Here is a 20,077-nt window from a genome sequence, read left to right as displayed (position 1 = left end):
AAGGTTTTCACCTCGTCTCACACGCACAAACAGCACGTAGCTGCATTCACAGGAAACACACATTAAAGGCTGTAGAAGGTCTTGACTGAGTCACATTCAGTTAGCTCTCTCTCTCTTACACACACACACACACACACACACACAAACACACAATGAAGGATAGCTCTAGAAAGTGTGCTGTGTGATGTTTATAACGGTGTATTAGCCTATGATGTTGTTGCACCCCACCTGCAGCACCAGAGCTCATTGATCTTTAGTGATGTTGAAGGTACATGCTGGAATAAAATAAGTTATGACTGTGACACACACTCCCTTTAACACTCCACTGAATAGAATATGCACAATAGCAGACATGGGCAGTATTTTAATTACATGTATTTGAAATATGAATACAATTACTTTAGGGTATTTTATCATTTGTATTTTTTGCAGGATTGGCAAAAATCTAATGTAGTTTGTAACAAAATACTTTGAAGGATTGTATTTAGAGTATTTCAAATACTTAAATCTGTCAATTATTTCCTCATCAATTTCATCACCTGTAACCATGACAATAGGCTATGCTTATCATAGTCGCTTGATGGTCTTTTGTCCCCCATGTTGCCAGTCATGTATGTAGGCAATTTACATGCATTTATAGCACAAAAAGGGAAATGCATTTCAGTTTAAAAAGAGAACGACCTGTTCAATTTGCTGTACTACTTTCATTGGTTACGGAAAATGATGGTGGGTAGTTAGTTTGCCTTGTTACTGTTGATTCCACTGTTGCTTGTTGTCAGTTCAATCATCGTTTATATTGATATGGGACAGGACAGTTTTACCAGATTTAGTTCATAGGAGCCCCAGTGTACAGAATTAATAGCCCCCTGCCAGCCATTCAGAAAATATTATTCTTGTCTTATGGGGATACGTTTTCAATATGCCTTGTAGTTTCCTTTAAAAGTTGGTATACCATGATTATTGTGTGGGTATTTTTGTATTTTCAAATTACTAGTTAGCCTACTTGTATTTTATACATTTTCACATCAGCATTTTGTTTTTTATTTTGTTTCATTTCATGAGCCAGTATTTGTAGTTTGTAAAAAAATAGTTTTTGAGGTATTTGTGTCCACCTCTGCTCTATATGCATGATTTCACTGACACACCTTTGCTGTGTTCTTCAGTGTTGGAGGAAATGCCCTGCTTCTGTGTGTAAAGTAGGCTATGTTTCTTCAAACTACTCCTACATGGCTAAATAGCAGCTCTAAGCCTACTTTAGAATTCTTCTCTCATGGACAAATCAGGTGCAGAGCTGAGGAACAGTCTACCACAGACCCACACAACCCATATATGGTTCATCATACCTAGACGATGGCATGAAGTCTGATTGCTATTCATTTGTAGGCTGTATGTTCAATACATATTATAGAGTGTTGTACGTCATCACTTCTGAAGTCGACACCATCAGGAAACAAGTTCTACTGATTCCAGAGAGGAGAGCAGAAACACTTTTAATAAGTTTCTCAGAAGCAGAGCAGACATCACAGTGTAGAGGAACTGTGCTGTCTATAGATGCAATAGTTGTGGTATAGAGGTCAGTATGCAGCACTATGTCATCTTATGAGGAAGTGGTGTGTATGTGTGTGTGACAAGCAGATAAACTCTCAACACCCCTTGTGTGAGGCTCAGAGCAGAGACACTCAGAGGAAGAGATTAGAGGAAATGGCAACGCTGCACAACCTAACAGTGGGACTACTGCTGACTGTGCTGCTGCTACTGCAAGGTGAGACCAGGACAGACACACGTTAGAGGATGGAACATGTGTCTCGTGCCAGTGCCAGGTCAGTGATTGTGTAATTCTCTTATCACGTATCTCTCTACTGTGTCTGTGTGTGTGCGTGTTTGAGAGAGAAAGAGAGACAGAGGGAGAGAGTGTGTGTGTGTGTGTGTGTGTGAGAGAGTAAGTGTGGCAAACACTCTTCCCAGCCACATTCAGCCCTATGTGCTGATTGTTGCTGTGATGACAGGGTGAAAAAAGATTTAAACCAAGACAAGTCTTGAAACCCAAGTGCAAAGCTCTTCGAAGTAAGCAATCGAACTATCTAAGCAAGCAAATCCAAAAGAGCAAAGATAAAACAAATGCAAACTAATGCAACACACCTAAAGAAAAGTGCGCTGGGTCACACACCAGACTTAACTAAACTTTCTTTTCACCTGTTTTCTAGTTAACCCAGAAGTGAGTGAGAGAGAGAGACTGGCAGTGATGTGAGCCTCCACTGCTCCCTGGCCACCTATGGAGACTGTGAGAGACTAGTTCATCTTAAAAATGTCCGTCTGAGCTGGGTGGATGAGGGAGGGGCTGAGCTGCAGAACACCACCAGCCTCGAGATTAGAAGAGAATCTACCTGTCACATCACACTGACTGAGAAGCTTAGAGCTCCAAACCCTGTTCACACACAGAGGACACGTAAATGCCAGCTGACTGCAGAAGGGCAGGTTCAGACTTCTGTGTCCCACACCGTCAAAGTGCCAGGTCAGTGATTGTGTAATTCTCTTATCACGTATCTCTCTACATCAGGGGTCGCTCGCCGGGTCGCGACCCCCACTTTGGGAACCCCTGTTCTACATGATAGGCCTGGTATGGAAATCAGAATGGTGGTTCAAGTAAACTTAGATATCTTCTCACGTCTTTGCAGTGAATCCAAGTAGACCTCCAGAACCTCCACCAGCACCAGCTCCTACCACCATCTCCACCATCAAACCAACATGGTCTCCAGGTCCTCCACACTCCTCAGGTGAGACAGTAGCGCCCCCCCAGTGGAGGCTCATCAGACAGTTGTTCACCCACCCACTCCTCACATAGGACTCCTCACATGCATGTGTCTTAGTACAGTAGATGGCACATAGCCAAAGATATGCCTGATTCATCACCAAAGATATGCCTGTGTCATCACCACAATACTATACTGATATTACTCCTCTAAGAGTGGTCTAAGTGCCCAAAGTCTACATCCATATCTCTCTCTCTCTTTCTCTCTACCCTCCCTCTCTCCTCTCCCTCTATCCCCCTCCTCTCTCCTTGTGTCTCTCTCTTGTCTCTGCACTAAAGCTGTAGTTATCAGAGAGCCCATTTACAGTAAGTGCCTTTGGGGTCTTCCTGTTCGTATCTGAGCAACAGTCATTCTGTGGCTCTCTACCACCCATTTCATGTCTCTCTATATTCACTGTTGTTTCTCCATAAAGGCAAAAGCTTTAAAAAATAGTAATAAATAATACAAAATTAAATAAAAGTTAAACAGTTATTGGCTTAGAACAACTGCTGTCTTATATTAAAGGCATCTGTGGGTAGATAACTTGCAAGTGTTATAAGAGAAAATTCAAGAATGATATTCAGCAAATAAATGTATAATTAGTCCTTAATTATACATACGTTTTGCACCCACATATTTTATCTCTTCAGATGTCCCTCTGATGGCTGGAGTTGGCTGCTGTGTTAATGATAATTGTGGTGATGCGCAAGAGAAAATCAAGTGAGTGTTTCACACACATCTGACATCTTTGTGGTGACCCAGCCTGATCTCACCAAACGGCGTAGAATGACACGCCAATTTCTTATGTCATTTAGCGTGTTATTCAGACGCCGTTTTGCGTTTTCAAGTGTCATTTCACGCCTTTTAGTCCCAATTGATTTGTGCCAGCAGAAAGGTAGCGTGTAATCTTACGCGCAATGGGGATTTTTTCCGGGCTTTAAAAACTGTAAAGGAAAAACATAAAAAAAGTTGACCACTCCCACTTCAGAGGTGGAGTTGTGGGTGGTAGCATGGAGCTACGAGGCTGAAATTCAAGTCAGACCTTCTGCACATGACCCACATGGAGCATGCAAAGTTTCATCCCTCTAGCTGTAATGCAAAGCAATGTGCTGGCAAAAACTACTTTTTTGGCGATTTAACATTTAGGCATTTTTACATTTTTAGCCAAAAAACACACATATGTTGGTCAGGTCAGTAAATGTATATAGCGTTGCTAGGGTACATATGGCGTTTACTATGCTAAATACCGTGGTTGCTGTCGTGGTTACTATGGTCATATTGTGGTTGTTGCTAGGGTAATTTGAATGGTTGCTATGGTGTTGCTAGGGTAGATATGGTGGATGCTATGCAAAATAACACGGTTGCTATGGTGGTTGTTAGGGTAAGCATGTTGGTTGCTATGGTGGTTGCTAGCTTGACATTAAACAATACCTGGTGCAGGTCCGTCTGGCAGCCGAGCTGAATGGCTGGTCGGCGGGGAGAACGGGCGTACAGGTGGCGTTGGCCCTGGAGGGGGAAGCGCTACAAGTATTAGAAGACCTGCCACCGGCAGAGCAAGCAAGCTGGACCGCAATCGAAGCCGCTCTGCAACGACGATTCGGCCAGAGAATCTTCACCAGCGATGCTCGAGAACAACTCGCTTCCAGACGGCGACACAAGGGCGAGAGACTGGGCAAGTTCGCGGCTGACCTGCAGCTGTATGCCCGGCGGGGCTACCCAACGTACAGCCAGAGTCTACATGAAGAGATGGCACTGGAAGCGTTTGTGCGAGGCATCCACCCGGAGCGGCTGAGAGAACACCTTCGCCTGAGCGCCCCCAGCTCGCTGGCCGTGGCGCTGGCGGAGGCCGAACGTGTGGAAAACATCTTCCACACAACGGAGTCGAGGCATTGCGTACGCCAGACATCGATGGAGGAAGACGGGGGGGAGTTGGAGACGACGCGACAGACCACAGCACAGCCACCACAACGCCGCCCACGCGAATGGAAGAGGCCGGCCAGCGGAGACGGATGCTACCGGTGTGGCGAGCCGGGGCACATCGCGAGGTACTGTCCCGCCCCAGCACCCTTCACGCGCGCGCCCCAGTCAAACTAGAGGGAGGTGGCACGGCGGGAGGGACGCCACCTTCAAGTTTCACTACCTCCCTGGCTATGGACTGCATACGGCTGGGCCGGCTCGGCCAAACAAGAAGACTCTATGTGGACTGTACGCTAGACGGGACTCGGTGTCGCGCCCTGATCGATACTGGCTCCACCATCTCGCTGGTGCGCCCCGGTCTCTTACCCGGCACGCTGGTAGCCAGACCCAGAGGCTTGGAAGAGACAAAAACACGCATCACAACAGTTACCGGAGAGCGAGCGGAACTGTATGGACAAAAAGTGGTGTGTGTGTGCATCAACGGTGAGACGGCGAGCCGCCAGCTTTGGTTGGCTAGCATTCAGGATGATTGCATTCTCGGCCTGGACGTGCTAGAGAAATGGGGGGCTGTGGTGGACATTTCCCGGTTCACACTACACTTAGGGACGAGCAGCGTAGTGTTGCACACGGCGGGGAAGACAGAGCACGAAGTGCGGAGAGCTGGCGCGACGAAGAACTCTCCAACTCGCTCCACACAAGCCCGCAGAAAGCAAACTCGCAAAGAGTGCTCGCCATCCAAGACTCCGCCCCTCCCCACACAAGCCCGCGAAACTCAAGCCCGCGAAAACAACAGGTCTCATCCAGGTCCGCTTGCTGAGTCTCCGCCCCTCCCCACACAAGCCCGCGAAACTCAAGCCCGCGAAAACAACAGGCCTCATCCAGGTCCGCTTGTTGAGTCCGCCACTGCTCAGCTCACGCCCACTAGAGAGGAGCCAGGAGAGCGGGTTGAGCAATCACCACTCTCCGCTCAGAGAGCGCGGCCCTCTGTAGAGACAAAGCAAGCTGTAAATTAACTCTGCACTCGTAGCTGTGAGGGCTGAGTGAAGCACAGGGTAGCCAGGTGCGGAGGCTACTAGCAGCGTACACCGACATCTTTGCCGCAAGAGATGAGGACTGCACCCGAACGAGTCTGGTCCAACACGATATCGACACCGGAAATGCCCGGCCCATCCGACTTCAACCTCATCGCTTACCGTTCGCCAAACGACAAGCAGCTGAAGAAAAGATAAAGGAGATGGCCGCGGCAGGAGTAATAGAGCCAAGCAGTAGTCCCTGGGCTGCGCCAGCTGTACTCGTCCGGAAGAAGGACGGCTCGTGGCGGTTCTGTGTTGACTACAGGCGCCTCAACCAGGTAACCCGGAAAGACTCCTACCCGCTTCCCCGCATTGACGATGCGCTGGACAGCATTGCCGGCTCCTGCTGGTTTAGCTCGCTGGACTTGCGCAGTGGCTACTGGCAGATTGAGCTAGCCCCGGAAGCTCGGCCGAAGACAGCGTTCACCATCGGGCAAGGGCTGTGGCAGTTCCGGGTACTTCCGTTCGGCCTATGCAACGGGCCAGCGAACTTCGAGCGGCTGATGGAGCGTGTCCTGGCGGGCATTCCACGAACATGCTGCGTGGTTTACCTGGACGACATCCTGTGTCATGCAACGGACTTTACCGGTGCCATAGGACATCTGGACAAGGTGTTCGACCCCATACGAGGTGCTGGGCTCAAACTGCACCCGAAAAAGTGCCACCTGTTCCGGAGGCAAACCGGGTTCCTGGGCCATGTCGTGGGGGCTGCCGGAGTGGCCACCGACCCAGCTAAGGTGGAGACGGTGAGACGTTGGCCTGTTCCACGCGACGTTGCTGAGCTGCGGAGCTTCCTGGGCCTGGCGTCATATTACCGGCGCTTCATTTGGGACTTTGCTACAGTCGGCAGCCCGCTGCATCGATTGACGCACAAAGGCCAACTCTTCGAGTGGACACGGGAGTGCGACGCGGCATTCCGGCGGCTGCGGAGGGCGCTATGTGAGGCCCCAGTGCTCGCTTTCCCTGACCCTCGACTGCCGTTTATCCTGGACACCGACGCCAGCGACGTGGGCGTCGGCGCCGTCCTCTCACAAGCAGGCGAGCAGGGCGAGCAAGTGGTCGCATACTTCAGCCGCTCACTGGACCGAGCGGAGAAGAATTACTGCGTGACACGCAGAGAACTGTTGGCTGTGGTGGTGGCAGTGCGCCATTTCCGAACCTACCTCTACGGCAAACGGTTCCTGCTGAGAACGGACCACGCGTCACTCACCTGGCTGCTGAACTTCAAAGAACCGGAGGGCCAGCTGGCTCGCTGGCTGGAGGCGCTCCAGGACTACGACATGGAGATTCGACACTGGGCGGGTCGCCTTCACGGCAACGCGGACGCCCTGTCCAGGCGTCCGTGTGCAGCAGACCAGTGCCAACACTGCCACCAGAGGGAGGAGAGGAGCCTGGCCGCGGCTCAACCGGAGCCCGCTCGTCGGCTACGGCTCGCTGGCAGAGAGAGAGAGAGTCGCTGTTTTCAACGCTCACCAGCGTCGCGCCAACGAGAGGGTCAACGCTCGCCAACAGCACGCCAGCGAGAGACTCAACGCTCGCCAGCGCCGCGCCATCAAGAGAGCCACCGCTCGCCAGCTTCACGCTGGCGAGAGAGACAACGCACCGCAGCCCAACGCCACAACACAGCACTGCAGAGCGGCAGCTGAGGCCATGGACGCGCAGTCGCCGGTGGACGTAATGCCGAGGGAGGAGATCCGGAAGGCGCAATCGGAGTACGCCACGCTTGGCCGAGTGTGGTCATGGATCGAAGCCGGTCAGCGACCGCCATGGACTGACGTATCAGCACTCGATCCAGAGACCAAAGCGATTTATTCACAGTGGCCGGGAATAGTAGCACGTCAAGGACTGTTGTATAGACACTGGCGAGCTCCCGATAGACAATCTGACATTTTCCAGTTGCTGGTTCCTGCTGGATTACGAGCCTGTGTACTGGAACATGTGCATGGGGCAGTGGGGGCGGCTCATTTTGGCATTGCAAAGACTCTCCGTCGGCTGAGAAGCCACTTCTATTGGCCGGGATGCAGGCTGGACGTGGAACTGCATGTTCACTGCTGTGACGCCTGCACAGCGAAGAAGGGCCCCACGCGACGCTCGCACGCTCCGCTGCAGCAATACGCAGTCGGGGCTCCCATGGAGCGGGTAGCCGTCGATGTCATGGGCCCACTGCCAGTCACAGAGCGGGGAAATCGCTACGTGCTCGTGGCCATGGACTATTTCACTAAGTGGCCGGAGGCGTATGCAGTGCCAAATCAGAGCGCCCAGACGACAGCGGACAGACTGGTCACTGAGATGTTCTGCCGGTTCGGGGCACCGGAAGTGCTCCACAGCGACCAAGGGCGGAATTTCAAGGCGGAGGTGTTTGCTGAGGTTTGCCAGCGCATGGGCATCCGGAAAACGAGAACACCTCTGCATCCACAAAGCGACGGGCTGGTGGAACGGTTTAACCGGACGCTAGCAGTGCAGCTGGCCATATTGGCCATATAAAGTTTGGGTGTACTGCCCGGAGAGAAAGAAAGGCATTTCCCCGAAACTCACTAGCCAGTGGGTCGGGCCGTGCGATGTCTTAGAGGAGCTGTCTGACGTGGACTATCGTGTGAGGCTGATTAAGCGTCGGAGAGTTGTGGCTCTCCACCGTGATCGACTGGCCCCGTATCGACCCCTGGCCTCGGCTGAGGGTCGTGGAGACTTTGACACTGACCCTGTGGAACTTGGTGACAATGGAGCTGTGGCTCTAACACCGGTCACCGTGCAGCCTTCACCGGAAGTCACCGCCGCGACAGCGGGGCGCCCACAACGCCAGCGTCGCGTCCCAGCTAGGCTCATGGACTGACGTAGGGAAAGACTTGAGTCAAGGGGACATGGACTAAGTCTCGGGGGGGCTGTGTAATGATCTGAGCCTAGCTATTCATGACTGTGCTCCCATGATGCTGTTCGTTTCATGTGTTATGTTGAATGTTGATGTTCACCATGCAAGTTACCAATGTTGTGCGTCCTGACTGTCGTGTTTATGTTTATAGTTGATTACAGTGTTCATAACCGGGTCTAACTAGTGTGTGTTGCAGATACAGCCTCACATAGATGCTTAGTGCTGGAGCATAAGGGTCAGGTCTGGCCCGGAATTATGTGTTCGTGTGTTTTTGGTGCATAACCAATAAACACCATTTTGAGACAACCTTGCAGATTGTTACAATATCTTTTTACTAGTTCGTCAAATGACACGCCGTAACAGGCTGTCATTGATCCACAATAGGGAGGGAAAGTAATCTCATCGCCATCTAGTGGTTGCGTTCCTAGAGTTTAGCGGAGGGGATGGGATTTTTTTTTAAGAAAAAAATATATCTCAGTGCACATTGGGATCTTAATTTAATGCCTTCCATATGTTAGGCACTGGGGTCACCTCTATTGCTTCAAGTGGTCATACCTTATTTTTAGCATCAGTTGAATTGTTTTGAGTTTTTGTCGTAATATGGTGATAACAAACTACAGTTGCATGTGACGTCACAGGTTTGGGCGCTTAATCTCTAACTGATCAATACGGCAATTTGCTTAACTGGCTTACATATTTTTGTAATAACGGAAGGTGATGTAAACCGCGTGGTGATAACCTTTATGTCTGGATAACTGGTGTTGTGCTTCTACTCACATGAAGAGCTGGCAGTAAGTGTCAACTGTCAAGTGGCAATGCTAACCAGGCTGATAAACAAACCATGCTACCGTGAGTAACGTCGAATGGTAAAGTCACGTGGCTTTTTTGTAGTTCGTTTATGAAACAAAAGGAGCAATTTCGATTTTTTTAAATAAGGCAAAATAGGGTCTGACATTTTCACAGTTAGAAGATTATTACTGTATAGACACTGAAAAATATTTTTGGTGGATAAGATCGCTGATTTGGCTTCACAGTATTTTTTTTTTAAATAGGTCTATGGGAGCTGCTCTTCGATAGGAACGCAACCACCTGGGGCGCTGGTTTTCACTTTCCCTCCCTATGGGCGTGAAAAGACACGCTAAGTTACATGACACGCTAAATTGCTTTAAATTATACTACTCTATTCTAAACCAACTTCTGTAAACCAACTGTATAGTACTGTCTTTAGTGCACTATATTTATTGTCCTGTATGCACCACCTGTCTATACTTTGTATATCACATTGCACTTTTCTGTTTTTTTTGCACTTCTGGTTAGACCCAACATGCATTTCATTGTCTTTGTACTTGTACTCTGCACAATGACAATAAAATCTAATCTAATATAATATAATCTAATCTAGTATACATTATTTGCCAGTTCTCAATTAGTCTTTGTCAACACACTCAAACAGGCAACACAGTAATTCTAAAAACCTGTGTCTAAGGATTTTCTCTATTCCATTATTGTCTTATTAGTAGGACAAATTAGTAATAATCATGTCTTGGCATTGATATTTTTCTAGATTATGGCAAACAAATATCCACTGGAATAGTTTCTAACCTGCGTTACTACGAGTGACCTCTAGATGTCACTCTTTTTTAAATAAATGAATTATGGGTAATATGGGTGAAGTCCGTGCGCTACGCATTTCTCCATTACCTCGTCTTTGGATAGTCTGATGTCAGACGGGCATGCCATTTAATGTATTTCAACGCATTACTCAAACATTAACACTCTCATTTTGTATAAACATTGGTCAATAACACAAAATACAGGCTGTCAACAACTTTGCGTCACCCCAAAGCGTCACCATTGAAGTGATGTAAGAACGCCACAAATGCAAAACCAGCAGAGGGGCAGAATATGAGAGAGAGAGAGAGAGAGAGAGAGAGAGAGGTGCGTGAGTGAATGAGAAAGGAAACTCCCTGTTTCCTTTGCCGTCACATTTCTCTAACCACGCGCGTGTGATTCTGGCGCTGGGAACGAGATTACGCGCTTTGTCCTAGTATGTTGTTGCGGTTTTTGAAATACATGATCTCATGATTTTCGGCCCGGTACGCGGCGCCGTAGCTCTCGCCTGTCTCCCGGGTCAGCAGAAGCGCCGGCAGGTTTCACAGTCTCCCAAGACATCGACACTCAAAGCAGAGGCACGAACGCCTGAGTGGCAGGAGTGACACGACAAGAAGGGAAAGGGAGGATGGCAGCTCTAAGCTTGGGGCTCAGTGGAGTCCGGAAGAGGGCTGCGGCTGGCAGCGCCGTGGAGAGGAAAAATCTGATTACCGTCTGCAGGTAACGATGCGCTTGTGCATATGCATTGGAATAATTCAGACAAGCTTAGGCTGCACTCAATTAGTGCCCATTCACTGCTGACGTGTATGGTTTGTGTCAATCTTTTTAAAGGCATGGTCCGTGTGCAATGTTTGATAGGTTATTGTCTCAGAAATGTATTGAAGTCCGTACGTGCTCCGATTGTGAATGGTAACTGTCAGTAGGCCTGTTGCTGTTGACCAGTGCAATCACGTCATAGCCTAGTAGAAAGTGGCTAGAGCAGTTACATGTCCTTTAAGTGTCGCCGTCGCACTGCCTATAGGAAGAAGAGTGCATCAGTCGTCAGAGAATTGTCACTTCACTTCACGGACAGCATCATGGATTCATATCTCACGATGACTCATACCATTACAAACTAATATAACCTTATCTCTGCGTGCTGCGACCAGTCTCATATGCTGTGTCGAATAGTGTAAGCTACAATGCGGGAGAGCCCATGACCACCTTGCTACACAATCCAACAGAGTAGAGAAGAGAAAGGTGTGTTATCAGCATTAAAATGCAATCTTGTGACGCTGGCTTAATTGACAACAGAAAAAAAAATCTCGGGGTTATGTGTACTCTTGAGGCCAGTTCATCCACCTAGTGATGACCAGTCATATGGGCTCACAACAATGCCTGTTTGTGAAGATAGCCTAAACATTGCTCAGTAAACTAAAGACACTCTGTAGTTCCAATCCTATATGGTGTTTGTTAAACCAAGTAAATCGCTTCCCACAGTCTTCTAATGATCTATTCAGTAGCCTATTTGTACTAAAAAAAAACTCCCGTGTTTCTGCACAGTCCTGACTCTCTAGTGCTCAAACCTAGCCAAAACAATACAACCCCAGCTTATCATTCATGAGAGTTTCAGAATCAAGGGAGGTGTGTGTAATGTGGCTGTCGACCTCAAACAGCACCAACCTTGAAGTGATGCAGAATCACAGACTCTGCCTTTGATAGTAGTCTATTCAATATGTCACCAGCACCATTGTAATGCGGAGGCATAGCTAAAATATGATCCCAACCAAAAAAACATCATTTTCTGGTGTACATGTATACTTTACATTTATGTACAGAAAAAATGTGGCATGCACCTCTGGTAATGGATATGGAATAGTGTTGGTGCATAGCCAGATGTAACCCTTGGGCATATGGGCAAGCCTCTATTTCAAATCCTCAGTGCCTCTTTTAAGGATCTTACGAGTTTGGTCAAAGGGATCCTGTGAAGCCTAACTGAGACGCTTTCATAAACCTGATTGTGTAGACAGGGTCACCAGTAAGATATCAGGCTGTTGATGATTACGCATGAAGCATTTATTAACCTCCAAAAAATGCTGACAGACAGACAAACATTTTAATTTCTGCCCAGTGAAGTGCTCAGGTATTCTTGGTCGTTCTGGTGATTGTGGCTCACTGGAGCTCAGCTGGTAATGTAATGGATGTGAGCATCATGGTCTCTTTATCTCATGCACACAGAATGGGTTCTTCTGCTCACCTGCCTTACTGAGGTGTGTTGTGTTGGCCCTTTAGGCTCCGCTTTCAGCTTGCATTCACATTTACATTCACATTTATTCACACTTTCACATTAACATTTATTCACACTTTCACATTTACATTCACATTTATTCACACTTTCACATTTACATTTATTTCACATTTACATTTATTCATACTTTCACATTAACATTAAAATTTATTCACACTTTAACATTTATTCTCACTTTCACATTAACATTAACATTTATTCACACTTTTATCCAAAGCGACTTACATCAATGAGGAATAACATTAAAGTGGTGAACAGCAGCTTCTTTATTCACTCGGCACTGGTGAAATTATTGAATAAAAAGAATAAGAAAGTGCCAGTGCCTTTATTCTTTTTATTTAATTATCTTACCAATGACATTTACTGACCCCCCCCCCCCCACACACATACACACACACACACATCCACCACCACCAATGCACACTTGGCCTTTAGATAATTAAAGCAGGATTAATGTCAGGCATGACCTCTTGAGATTGTGGTATTAATAATGATATCAATATCAGAACTGTAACCTCTTCATATTAAAGGCAGGGTTTACTACGCTCAACTGAAAGCAAGTAAGTGAGAGAGTAAGCTCAGGTGTGTGTGTGTGTGTGTGTGTGTGTGTGTGTGTGGGCAGGGGGGGGGGGAGTGTCTGCCAGTCCGTTCGTCTGTAGGTTTGGGATCTACTGTAGATGTTAATTCCTTAACTGACAGTTTTCGAGAGAAAAAAAAACACTTTACATTTGACAATATGATTCTCCACAAACCATTAGCCCCTGGAGTTGGTGGTGGAGAGAAGGATGCTGAACAAACTGTTAAGTATATTGGACAATACCTCACATCTACTACACAACTTACTGGTCAAACAAAAAAGTGTTTTCAGTTGGAGGCTACGCCAACTAAGCTGCAAGAAGGACAGATACAGAAAGACTTTTTTACCCACTGCAATAGCACTTTATATTGACTTCCCCCTGAGCAGAGAGAGAATAATATTTTTTGAATAATTTATGTATGTATTGTATGTATGTATGTATGTATGTATGTATGTACTGTATGTATGCTGTGTTTGTCTGCGCTGCTAAAACACTGTAATTTCCTTTTGGGGACGAATAAAGTATATCTATATATCTATCTATCTATCTATCTATCTATAGTCCATTTATGAAGGTTTAGCCCTACCATCAAGGTGCATGCAAAGACCAGACTGACCCATATTCCTCTTATGAGTACTTCCCATTCGACATCGCCTACTGTGATACACGCTTTGTCCACCAGGGGCTGGTGCCATGGCTGCTGGGTTAATCAGTTCCTTTTTTGTTTATCTAATTCTGTATATTATATGTAATTCTGCAAAATATTTTATCAACAGCAACTTGTCACTGCTCCTTTCGATATTTTGAAAAATTTTTGGTACAAAGAATGTTTGTACATTAAAGTGTGTGTGTGTGTGTGTGTGTGTGTGTGTGTGTGTTTGGAGCTTGTCTATTCAGTACATGATCAAAGATCATGAAGGTTACAAAAACATAATAAAATCCTTGATAACAAGGATAAAATGATGAGTCCAAGTTCTCAGTTTTCACAGACTTAATGATGTAATAGCTTGTCACAGAAATGTTGAGTGCTGAGAATGTGCATGTCTGGCTTGGTAGCTAGCCGTGGTCCTGACTGGCTTGGTAGCTAGCCGTGGTCCTGACTGGCTTGGTAGCTAGCCGTGGTCCTGACTGGGATGCCTATAGTGGACATTGCCCCCATATTATAGATAAAGCGTAATGTGAGTTTAGAGCAGTGTTTCTCAAACTTTTTCAGACGAAGATGATTTAAACTGGCATACATAGACAGTGTTGCAAAACTGTTTGGATTTATATACAAGTTGGTTCAATATTGCAAACAACAACTAAACTATATTATATTTTACCACATCTGCTCGTGGACCACTTGGGATAGCTTGCGGACCTCCAGTGGTCCCCGGACCACACTGGTTTAGAGCTATGAGTGAAATGGAGGAGAAGGTAGGAGGCTATGCTACACGGGTGACGTAGTGGAAAGGTAGGAGGTTTTAAATCTCCCAGAAGTAGAAATGGATGAGTGATGGCTGTCAATCATTCTGAGGGCTTGTCCCGAACTTTGTTCATTAAATGGACCCCCAACATAAATGAGCTGAAGGCATATTATCTTGAGTGCTACAAAGTTTTTGCCCCAATGCTTGTTTCAGCTGGCCTTTAGTTATAGTGAGTGCGTAGTTTTGTCTGGTGTGCAGACCCTTTGCCAATCTGTGGGTGGCAGAGGATGTGAGCAACGCTGCATGGCCATGTTTGAAGTCGTTAGTGGTGCTGGCATGATGCCACTCTTAATGCTCACTAATGTCAGAAAACCACAGGGCACTTAGCATGACAGACACAGACACACACACACACTTCCTTCATCTGCTAATGATGTAAATCACAAGCACAACCATTACTTACTCAGTATGTAATTAAGACCTATCATGGTTTGGAGTTGCACACTCTCCCCATATATTGAAATGCCAGTCACATTTCGCTGTTCCTTAGGGCCAGCACAAAGGAGAAAAAGCACGAATGTCTTTATCACGTTATCTCCAGGCCGGCTCTAATCAGGGCGGGGATGGCTTCAGAACCGCTCAGTGTGTTCCCGCCGCGGGTTGGCCAGGCGGTGACTCAGATACAAGAGCCGGGTCGAAAACCGATCCGCTCCCCGTCTCTCCCAGAGTGAGTCTTTGCCACTGTGTGAGTTGACAGCGCCAGGTCTTAACTTTGGCTGGATTTCTTGTGTCAGAAGAATGATGGAGTGAGTAATCTCTAAGAGGAGAAGAAGAGGCGACATTTTCGCTGAATAGCTGCATAATATGTGGGTGTTTTATTGAAGGAGTGGAACAAATAGCCATTATTTCATCAGCGGGGAACAGTCAGGGAGAAAGACAGCTCGATCTGACATCAGAATCTGACGATGAGTCCCTTGAAAGAACAGAGGACACAAAGTCTTATTTCAGAATGAAAGAAAGGATATGAAAAAAAAGAAAAAGTAAGCAAGAAAGAAAATGTATTATTCTACTCTTTTTTCCCCCAGAACGGGTAGTCCTCCTGTCCTCATCATTTGATGTCTCTCTCTCTCTCTCACACACACACACATGCACACACTCAGACACTGAGCACACTTCCCTGAAAGTGTGTGTGTGTGTGTGTAAACAGTGTTCTTAAAGGAGAGGGTGTGTGTGTGTTTGTGTGTGAGAGAGAGAGAGAGAGTGTGTGTGTGTGTGTGTGTGTGTGTGTGTGTGTGTGTGTGTAAATAGTGTTCTTAAAGGAGAAGGTGTGTGTGTGGGTGTGGGTGTGTGTGTGTGTGTAAACAGTGTTCTTAAAGGAGAGGGTGTGTGTGTGGGTGTGTGTGTGTGTGTGTGTGTGTGTGTGTAAACAGTGTTCCTAAAGGAGAGGGTGGAGGATATTAGTCTTGTTTTTGACCAGTCCAGCTCTGCGCTGACCTCGCCTGGCAACACCTGTTTACATCAGCACCTGCAGCGTCCCGTTCTTACACCTCGTTTCCCCTCGCCCTCGCTGTGTCACCATGCTCCCCCTCTCTTTTCTTCTTCCTCCTCCTCTTCTTCCTCTCTTTCTTTCTCATGTTGCTTTTCTCTCCAGCTTTAAAATGAGTTCCAACACGAGTTTCCGTAGTGACAAATCAGGATTTCAGAATCAGAAATAATGAACCATGATATGATCACTAATCATTCACAATAGGAACACATGCGCTATCTCACTTAGACACACACACACATATGCACAAACGCACATGCACACACACACACACACACACACACACACACACACACACATGAGCTATACTGAGTAGTAGTGACAAGCTGTTGTGTTCATTGTTCACAGTTGGTTTAAGATCGGGAAATGTTTTTTCCTACATTTCACACTTCTGTCACATTTATGTTGTTCCATATTCTATGTTTAATCATTGATGCATGACTTAACACACTTTATAAAAATCTGAATAAACTGAATGCGAGTTGATAGTTGACCAGTGGTACTAGTAGTATTTGACCAGAAAAGTATGAACTGCTATTTGAGCTTGCTTGTCTCCTCCGTAGGTTCTCTGTGAAGACAATGATTGACCGCTCGTGCTTTGACACTGTGGATGACTTGTCTCCTGAATTCACCAACTTTGTGTCCATCCTTGAGCAGATCCTCAGTCATCGGCTCAAAGGTCAGCAAAGACTCTCGGGGAGATGATGTCTAGGGACTGAACCGATCATGCTCTCACAGAATCCCTGTATTGTGATAACATCGTTGTCATGGGCAACATATTGGGATTGTTTTGTAAGTTACACTATGATTCCCACTGCTACTTTGCTGGTGTAATGAGTAAATCATCAGGTAAATTTGAGTATTTTAAGTATTTTAAGTGCATCCAATGCAGTTTGGGGTATTTTGGCAATTCCCCTAGAGTTGCGGAATATTTATATTTTACTTTGCCGTTGTAAGTACTTCTCACGGCTTGAGCCCTCTCCCCTGGGCACTGCACATGTGCATTTGTTTTGGAGCTGAAGGACTATTAATAGGCCAAGACCATCTCTAAAGAGCTATATCTACTAACCCTGTCTAATGTGAATCTAACCCTGTCTAATGAGAATCTAACCCTGTCTAATGAGAATCTAACCCTGTCTAATGAGAATCTAACCCTGTCTAATGTGAATCTGACCCTGTCTAATGTGAATCTAACCCTGTCTAATGAGAATCTAACCCTGTCTAATGAGAATCTAATGTTTCACGATTTCGCGAGATGTCTCCAACTTGCCGTCAGCCAATTTGTAAGGCTGGTTTTCCAACAACAACAACAACAACAACAACACAGTACATTTATAGAGCACTTTTCTCAACACTTAAAACGCATCACATGGAAGGGGGGACCTCACTAGTAACCACCACCAATGTGTAGCACCCACCTGGGTGATGCACGGCAGCCATTATGCGCCAGAATGCTCACCACACACCAGCTTGAGGTGGAGAGTGAGGGAGTGAATGAGCCCATTATAATGGGGGATGATTATGGGGATGATTTCCACATGAGGGGCACTGCCAGCTTATTCATGTCCATGGTTCTCCTCGTTACAAGTTTGTTTGCCATCAAAATTACTTTGAAGCTGTGATATATTAAGGTAAAAAACGTACATAGGGTACCATAGGGCAGCCGTGGCCTACAGGTTAGCGCTTCGGACTTGTAACCAGAGGGTAGCCGGTTCGAGCCCCGACCAGTAAGCACGGCTGAAGTGCCCTTGAGCAAGGCAGCTACTGTAACCCCTCACTGCTCCCCGAGCGCCGCTGTAGCAGGCAGCTCACTGCGTCGGAATTAGTGTGTGCTCACTGTGTGCTGAGTGTGTTTCACTAATTCACGGATTGGGATAAATGCAGAGACCAAATTTCCCTCATGGGATCAAAAGAGTATAATATACTTACTTACTTTAATGACACTCATATATAAAAAGGCACACAATGTATCTCTCTTGCATTATGCTTCAGTGATCTGAGTCATTTTCTTGCTCTGCCTCTCTATCTCTGTCCTCCCAGGGCAACTGAGCTGGTTTGGATATGAGAGTGCCAGGAGTTTCTGGGACTACGTTCGACTGGCCTGCAGTAAAGTCCCCCATTCCTGCATCCACAGCATTGAGAGCATGGAGAACGTACGCAGCTCCAGAGCCAAGGTAAACATACACACACACACACACACACACACACACACACACACACACACACATACACACACAAAACCACACACATGCACATACACATACACATATCACTTCAAACCTATCCATGCACTGCTGCTATAATTCTTATATTACTATGTTTACATTTTTTCTCTTATATTGTCCATATAATTATGTTATAATTAGCACAACCCCTGACATATAATTATATTATAAACTCTGTACATATAATTATATTATAATTATTATATTACTTTCTTACTTTTTCTCTTATATTGTCCATATTTAATGCTGGTCTCTAGACTTTATCCCTGCACTGTTGCACTGTTGGACTTATTTGCACTAACACACACCTCATACCTTACCACCTTACTGAAGCACAGGGTCAGTCCCTGCCAGGAAAAGTGTTGAATTCCTTATGGTAAGATAAAGATAAAACAGCAATGCACAAATGGCTGGTGGCAGTCACAAAAAAACACAGCTTGTTGTACCCGGGATCCATAAAGGCACTCCTTTGTGGCACAACATCATTAGCATTACTAGTAGCCTGGATAACAGAGAACAGAGAAAAAAAATCCCCAACATCACCTTCAGCCTTCATGAACATTTCACTTCTCACATTTCTCCACCTCTGAAGCAGCAATTCCATATAGACAAAGGCCATCTGTGTGGCATAAGTCCAAACAAACACACACACACACGCACGCACACACACACACACAGTGCTTTGAGCTTTTCGAAAGACCATGTTTTGATTTCATTCACAAATACATTCAATAGCCTTGGGCAGTTTGGCATACTGCTGTAGTCTCTCTTTCTCTCTCCCTTCTACTCTCCTACTCTCCCTTTGCCTGCCTCCTGGTCTCTATCTCTCCCTACTCCCTCCATGTATATCTTTCTCTCTCTCTTTCTCTCTTTCCTCTCTCTCTCTACCCCTGCCCCCCCTCTCTACCCCTGTCTCCCTCTCTCTCTCTACTCCTCTCTCCCTCTCTCTCCCTCTCTACCCCTGTCTCCCTCTCTTTATCTCTATCTCTCTCTCTCTTTCTCTCTCTCTCTCTACCCCTGTCTCCCTCTCTTTATCTCTATCTCTCTCTCTCTCTCTCTACTCCTCTCTCCCTCTCTACCCCTGTCTCCCTCTCTCTCTCTACTCCTCTCTCCCTCTCTCTCCCTCTCTACCCCTGTCTCCCTCTCTCTCTCTACTCCTCTCTCCCTCTCTCTCCCTCTCTACCCCTGTCTCCCTCTCTTTATCTCTATCTCTCTCTCCCTCTCTACCCCTGTCTCCCTCTCTTTATCTCTATCTCTCTCTCTCTACCCCTCTCTCCCTCTCTCTGTATCTCTGCCCCTGTCTCCCTCTCTCTCTCTCTCTCTTTCTCTCTCTCTCTGTGTCCCAGGGTAGAGCTTGGATCAGAGTGGCTCTAATGGAGAAGCGTTTGTCTGAGTACATCTCTGCCGGGCTGAGAGACTTCAAAACCACAAGGTCTCCTCTGCTTCTGATCTGCATGTGCATCCTAAAACCTCTCATTTACTACCCTGTTGTAAATCTATGGGTGCAAAAGGCAGTCGTTTCCACAACTGGCTCACTCAATGCCATAGGGTTTTGAAAAGGTCTGACTGGCCTCCAGTAAGCCCATTGTACTCTAGGAGGATAGCTGAGAAGGATAGTTGGTTGGAATCAATACCATAGATGTTTTTTTGGGGGGGGGGCTGTGTGACCAGTTGATTTTGTTAGTTGATTTGATCTATTACTTGTTTTATATACGTTTGACCTGTTTTATAGTGTCAGTCTTCGTGTGTTCGAAGTGTTCGTGTTTTGTGTTAAGCTGC

At 46.5% G+C, this 20,077-nt stretch overlaps 1 protein-coding gene across 2 annotated transcripts in view; it reads left to right on the top strand.

The window, feature by feature from the left end:
- The first annotated feature begins 1,715 nt into the window (after positions 1-1,715).
- Positions 1,716-20,077, top strand: part of rundc3b (RUN domain containing 3b) — a 29,217-nt gene continuing 10,855 nt past the window's right edge. The window contains exons 1-7 of one of the 2 annotated variants that reach the window (XM_076279827.1): positions 1,716-1,820; positions 2,205-2,512; positions 2,676-2,774; positions 3,440-3,509; positions 16,637-16,752; positions 18,114-18,247; positions 19,645-19,730. In XM_076279827.1, coding sequence (XP_076135942.1) covers positions 3,451-3,509; positions 16,637-16,752; positions 18,114-18,247; positions 19,645-19,730 — 395 coding nt within the window. In that variant the 5' untranslated portion in view covers positions 1,716-1,820; positions 2,205-2,512; positions 2,676-2,774; positions 3,440-3,450. Of the gene's footprint in view, positions 1,821-2,204; positions 2,513-2,675; positions 2,775-3,439; positions 3,510-10,625; positions 10,977-16,636; positions 16,753-18,113; positions 18,248-19,644; positions 19,731-20,077 lie in introns of those variants that run through there. The other variant, XM_076279826.1, reaches the window with a different exon arrangement.

The sequence above is a fragment of the Alosa pseudoharengus genome, unplaced genomic scaffold (genome assembly GCF_046254945.1).
Source record: "Alosa pseudoharengus isolate Yale_2024_CS ecotype anadromous, Long Island Sound unplaced genomic scaffold, YU_APseudo_1.1 YU_APseudo_1.1_scf_12, whole genome shotgun sequence".
In the NCBI taxonomy this organism is placed as follows: domain Eukaryota; kingdom Metazoa; phylum Chordata; class Actinopteri; order Clupeiformes; family Clupeidae; genus Alosa; species Alosa pseudoharengus.
Note: the sequence above shows the minus strand (reverse complement) of the source record. Positions and strands in the feature narration are given on the sequence as shown.